This window comes from Macrotis lagotis, chromosome X, assembly GCF_037893015.1.
Source record: "Macrotis lagotis isolate mMagLag1 chromosome X, bilby.v1.9.chrom.fasta, whole genome shotgun sequence".
In the NCBI taxonomy this organism is placed as follows: Eukaryota; Metazoa; Chordata; class Mammalia; order Peramelemorphia; family Peramelidae; genus Macrotis; species Macrotis lagotis.
In genome coordinates this window covers 17,808,775-17,814,774 of record NC_133666.1, presented here as the reverse complement: position 1 = coordinate 17,814,774, position 6,000 = coordinate 17,808,775, and the positions used below count along the sequence as shown (strand labels likewise).

The 6,000-nt window shown below is 46.5% G+C and overlaps 1 protein-coding gene across 4 annotated transcripts in view; it reads left to right on the top strand.

Annotated features, from left to right (window-relative positions):
• The first annotated feature begins 653 nt into the window (after window positions 1-653).
• The window catches only part of LAMP2 (lysosomal associated membrane protein 2), a 36,768-nt gene continuing 31,421 nt past the window's right edge, over window positions 654-6,000 (top strand). For all 4 annotated transcript variants that reach the window (XM_074208340.1, XM_074208338.1, XM_074208341.1 and 1 more), the window contains exon 1: window positions 654-771. In XM_074208340.1, coding sequence (XP_074064441.1) covers window positions 696-771 — 76 coding nt within the window. In that variant the 5' untranslated portion in view covers window positions 654-695. The remainder of the gene's footprint in view (window positions 772-6,000) is intronic.

Below are 6,000 nucleotides of genomic sequence, written 5' to 3'. Positions count from 1 at the left end.
CCTCGGAGGACATTGGGTTGAAACCCTTCGTTTTACGGGGGAGGAAACGGAGGCCCAGGGAGGGGCAGGGTTTTGCTCAAGGTCTAGGGGGAGAATTTGAATCCAGGCCTTTCCGCTGGCGCTCTAAAGAGGCAGGGGTGGGGCTGGCGGCAGGAGGCGGGTGGAAGCCCCCAGTCTGCTTTGCCTGGAGCCAGAGCGGAAGTGGAGCGATGAGCCCGGTCCGGGATGAGGCCCGGGGCTAGGCTGGTGCCACTGCCCGGGCTAAGCCCCCCCCCCCCCTTCCTCTTGCCTGCCTCAGTGCATCGTCGGCGCCTCGCCCTTACTGAGCGCTGCCCGGGGACTGCGCCGGGCGCGGGACGCCGCGGGGAGGCGGCGGGCCATGCGGCGGGCCCTCCCGCCTCCTCGGCCGGGCCCCCTCCTGCCGCCCGGCCCCCCGCCATTTAGCCTGGCGCAGCAGCCTTGCAGCCCAGCTGCCGGCGTCCTCTCCGGAAGCTGGGGGGGCGCTCGCGACGCCGGCTGCAGCCCCCGGCCCGCCCCCGCCTGCTGATTGGCCGGCGGAGGAGCCCCGCCCGAGTTCCTCCGCAGCCCTGGGGGCGGAGCCTGGGTGGCTAGTTGCCCCGCTTCCGAGTCCCTGCTCCCGGCCGCCGGCTCTCCCCGGACTTGGCTTGGCGCTCTCGCCTCCGCGGCCCAGGGCCATGGCGCGCAGCTGCCGTCTTCCTCGCCCTCTCGTCACCGTGCACTCGGCCTTGGCTTTGCTGTGCCTCTTCCTGGGTGAGTGCGGGCGGGCGGGGGTGGCGAGGGGGCCCGGGCCCAGGGCTCAGTCCGGCTCAGGGTCCGAGACCGCGGCAGCCCTTGCGCGACAGTGATGACCGTGCATGGGGAGGGGGACCGAGGCCAGGACGAGGCCCCGAGGGAGCCCGGGCTGGGGTGGGGGGAGAGGCCTGGCCTATGGGAACGGGGCAGCAGAGGCTGTGGGGTGCGGGAGAGATGAAGGTGCAGGGGGCGCGGTACGTGCAGGAAGGCCAGGGACTAAGGTGAGAGTGCAGGCTAGCAGGGAGAGCAGCCTGGGGGTGCAGGGCCCCACGGCGGACCGAGCTAAATGGGGGTTGCGGGCCCTAGACGGCAATGGCAGGGGGTGCCAGGGGACAGCAAGCATCGGAGCTGGAGGGGAGGGCTGAGGGCTCACCCACAGGAGCCGTGGGAAGACCCGAGGAGTGCCCAACGCTGGAATGGTGCAGTCGGCAGGGACGCAGTGGACTTGGGGGGTGGGGGGAGAACACAATAACCAAAGTGAGGGTGGGGGCTTGGGGGGGACCTGGACCTGGTGGGGAAGTGTGTGGAGGCCACAACGCTAAGACCAGCTGCAAGCCAGATCCTGAAGCTGAGGATGCCCTAGTGCAAAGAGTAGTCTTTCATCTGGGGAGCCCTCCCCCCAATTCCTTCTCCTTCCTTGCGTGGCTAGGGAGGGAGCCACCCCACCCTGGACCCAGTTGAGGTGGCTTCTCCTAGCTTGACTGGAGTTTAGGGCTCCGTCTACTCTCCATACCTTTTCAGTTTGCTCCCCTTCCCCCCCTGCCATTATTAGCTCCCAGGGATGTTTCATGAAGAAAACATGCTGGAGTTCAATAAGAAACTGATCTCAGACACTCAGCCTCACAGAGAGGATGATGATAGAAACCAGTTTTAAAAGGTTTGAGAAGAAGAATTTTTGATTTGGTTTTGTTTGTTTTGCAAGGCACTGGAGTTAAGTGGCTTGCCCAAGGCCACCAGCTAGGTCATTATTAAGTGTCTGAGGCCGGATTTGAACTCAGGCACTCCTGACTCCAGGGCCACTGCTCTATAGACTGCACCACCTAGCTACCTCATCAGAATTTTTAAAAAAAGAAACAAAAAAACTTTCCAGTAGATTTTAAATATCCCTCATAGACTTTGCTGGCAGAATTAATCTTATGATCTAATCTACTAACCTGGCTTCCCATTTGCCCCCAGAAAGGCCACTATTTCTTCTTTTTTCCCATTTCCTAAACTCTCCTACAATTTCTGGGACATTTAAATTGCTCTAGACAGATAAGCAGCCCCAAGGGCTTGGAATTCAGAACTTCCATGAAAGTCCTAAATGACAAAGATTTCTGTCAAGTCAATTTGTTTAGCCTTATCCAGTTAAATGCTAAACTTGTCATAGATGTCTCCTTCAGACATGTAATTAAAGGGATTAATGAATATGTAGTCCCTGATGGGATAGAATCTATATCAATTCTTTTTTTAAAAAAATTTATTTTTATTTAAGGCAATGGGGTTGAGTGACTTGGCCAAGGTCAAACAGCTAGGCAATTATAAGGTATCTGAAGTTGAATTTGAACTCCAAGGCCAGTGCCCTACCCACTGCACCACTTAGCTGCCCCTGTATCAATTCTTAGGTATAACAATACCTAAGGAGCTTCTTGTTGAATCACAAAGACCTTAGGCAAAGATATGTATGACCACTTTATAATTCTCATAAACTACATTTCTTTTCCAAGGCTTTGCTTGAATTCCATTTACAATATAGGTATTTGAAATGACTTATTACTTAGTTAAGTAACCATTTAACCCTCACATTTTTTTATGTTTCTAAGGTTTTACATTTTTTTCTTTTTGTTAAAGATTTTATTTTGAGTTTTATAATTTCCCCCAATCTTACTTCCCTCCCCCACCCCCCAAAATTTACATTTTCACATTTTTTTTATTATTGATCAATCTCTTTAACTAACAAGAACCATTCAAATAGTTGAACAAATGCAACAGTGAAACAAAAAGACTATAAATCATCTCATTATAACTCTAAACTGGCCAAGATTGTGCCTTCAGAGGAGTGACCTAGATGGGAATGGCAGGGAGGATGCCAGGGGAGAGTAGTGATCAAAGTTGGAGTGCAGTGCAGTAGGGTAGGGGTGGCTGTGCAGTTGAGTGCTAACCTAGAAGAGAGATGGGGCTGGGGGTTTTGGACTAACCTAGATGAGAGGATAGGTGGAAAGACCAGAGGAGTGAGCAAGATTGGAATGGGTGCAATGGGTGTTGGAACTTTTTTCCCCTTATCAGATCCTTATTCTCCTACTTCCCCCACATCATATGGATCAACTTTGCAATATTACAATAGATTATACTTTTAGATCTTGGTTCCTGGAGCCTCTGAAATGTTCAAAGGCATTCTTTCCTAATCTTACATTCAAGTGATTACAGTCATTTCTGATAGGAAATGATTTACTTGGAGTCAGAGCTGTCTACAATGAGATGGCACTGGAGGTTGTCCAAATGGACAACCTTTTCCCATGGTAGCATTTTTTTTCCATTCTTTCTCAGAATGAACAAGCATTTTGTTGATAAAAGTTTAAACACTACAAATTTGAATCATATTTGCTATTTAATCATCAGTAATTTTAAACACCTAACAAAAGCATCACTTTCTGAAATTATGGAGCCATTCATGACAGTGGGTGAAAGGTTACTAGTTATTTCTCTCATGGGGAAAATTTCTTTTGATGCAAAAAGATTAATTAGATGGGGAGCCACATCTCAGTAAAAGTGAAAGAACCTTTCTGATTTCTCATCATAAATCAGTTAATGTTGGCCTGGGGTGAGAATCCTATACTTTGTCAAAGAGAATAATTCTTAATAGCAAAACTGGTTTTGGGAAAGAAGTGTTGCCTAGTAAATCAGAATAGCCCAGTAGAGGTTTATTATGGAGGAGCTTATTCTGCCTCCAATTCTATTTTTCTATAAACTCTACAAGGCTATGAAGGTCTTATATTTTTGAAATCTATCTTTTGAGTAATTCATATTATAATTCGATTTTTAAATGTTTTTTAAAACTATCCTCTGGGGGCAGCTAGGTGGTGCAGTGGATAGAGCACCAGCCTTAGAGTCAGGAGTACCTGGGTTCCAATCTGCTCTCAGACAATTAATAATGACCTAGCTGTGTGGCTTTGGGCAAGTCACTTAACCCCATTTGCCTTGCAAAAACCTAAAAAAAAAAAAACCTATCCTCTGTATCCTCTTTGCTGTTGTTCATTTTTGTCCACTCTGCTTTTTTCCCCTATAATCCTCCTAAATTCTTTTCCAAGGCTTTGCTTGAATTCTATTTAGAATATAAGCATTTGAAATGTCTTCATCATTGTATGAATTGTAGTTTACTCCAGAGGGTCTGGAGTTAGGAAATCATATTGAGGGATGACCATCTTAATGAGGATGGAAGTGGGGAGCAGGAGTTACAGATGCTAAAAAGGAACTTGTGCTGATTTACTTTGCAAAAGTTTTTTCAAATACTGGGATTTGAAAGAGAAATAATTTGGAGAACCCCTGAATAGACAGCATGCTTTCTTTGGATCCCTTGCTGTTCCAGGATATGTCCATACTTTTATTTATTTATTTTTTGGTTTTGTTTTTTAATTTGTCAAGGCAATGGGGTTAAGTGGCTTGCCCAAGGTCACACAGGTCATTATTAAGTATCTGAGGTAGGATTTGAACTCAGGTACTCCTGACTCCAGGATCGGTGCTCTATCCACTGCATCACCTAGCCGCCCCATCCATTCTTTTCAATGGACTGTTTAGGGAAATGATATTGACTAAGGCTAGCCCCAAAGAAGAACTAATGGCTTCCGTGCAGAGGTGGGGGACAATGGAGGTGGAATACCACATATGGAGGATGGAAGGCATTTTTCTTTGTTTGGTTTTTGCTACGTTTTGTTGAATTGTTTTTGTTTTGCTCCTTATTTCTTGTTCTCTGATACATTGCCAGAAGGAGGTGAAATAAAGACCCAAGATAGTGATTAAAAATAACTGCTTCTCTGTGTTACCTCTTTGGAGGACAGAGTATCTTGTGAGCAAATAGGGATGTATTGAGAATCCTGCCTTTAGAAACGTGACTGAATTACAGAACTAATTGTCCACTTGATTTGCTGATTTCAAACCCATATAGAGAACAACAGTGTTGTTACTGTGATAAAATCAAAGAAGAGGTAATTCTAGGGTCTATTTCTTGCTTAATTCTATGTTAATACTTTCTACCCCAAGGCTGCAATTTAAGGGTTTTGGTATTTGAACAGTTTATAAATCTCTTTGGGGAAACTAGGTTGAGACATTCCTCTCTCCTGTCTTCTCCTCTCCAGTCCACATAGAGTATCATACCCTTACCTGCGGCTGTTCTGCCCAAAGGCATGTACATTTTGATCCCTTGAAACCAACCAAGCTAGACATCTTGGGGTTTACTGACTTAATTTCTTTTTTTTATGAACCATGCCTTAAACTCAGTCACTCTGGCTCCCACTGATTGGCCAACAGTGAATGAGTTTGGGATCTGATGGCTCACAGTGAATATTAATGGAAATTGTTTGTGTTTTGGCCAGAAACCCTTCCAGATTGATTTCATTGTTTTATTTTTTTTCCACTAGGTAGCAGAGGCCATTCTTTGCCTTATTTCTTTCCTAGCCCTAATCACTGAATGGGTATTATCTCAGTCAAAATGAGAACTGTCAAAGATCTTGGCTTGAAAAGTCCAAGGTCTCCCATTGCATCCAGGGCCATTTCCACTCATCCTGATCCATATCTGGCCACTGGACCCTGATGATTCCATAGGGGAAAGTGAGACTGAGGACTTAGCACAGCACCTGTTCACTTAAATCCAGTTCACTTGCATGTCATGGCATCACCTCCCTGATGTCATGTTCTTCTTCATGAATGAAGGATAAACAATAACAACAGATTGGTACAACTACCATGTTGATATAGTAGAGAGGACCATGATGTCAGGAAGACCTGGGTTTGTATCCTACCTTAGATCCTTATTGAACTCTGTGACTCTAAACAAGTCACCTCAATTTCCAAAACGAAGGACTCAGTGAATTCCAAGTTTCCAAATTGATGCCCTATGAAATAATGTTGTTCAATTGTGACAGAATATTATGGAGTATATAATGACTTACTCAGTAAAGGCTTTTGGGACTAGTTGAGACTTTAGCTGAACCT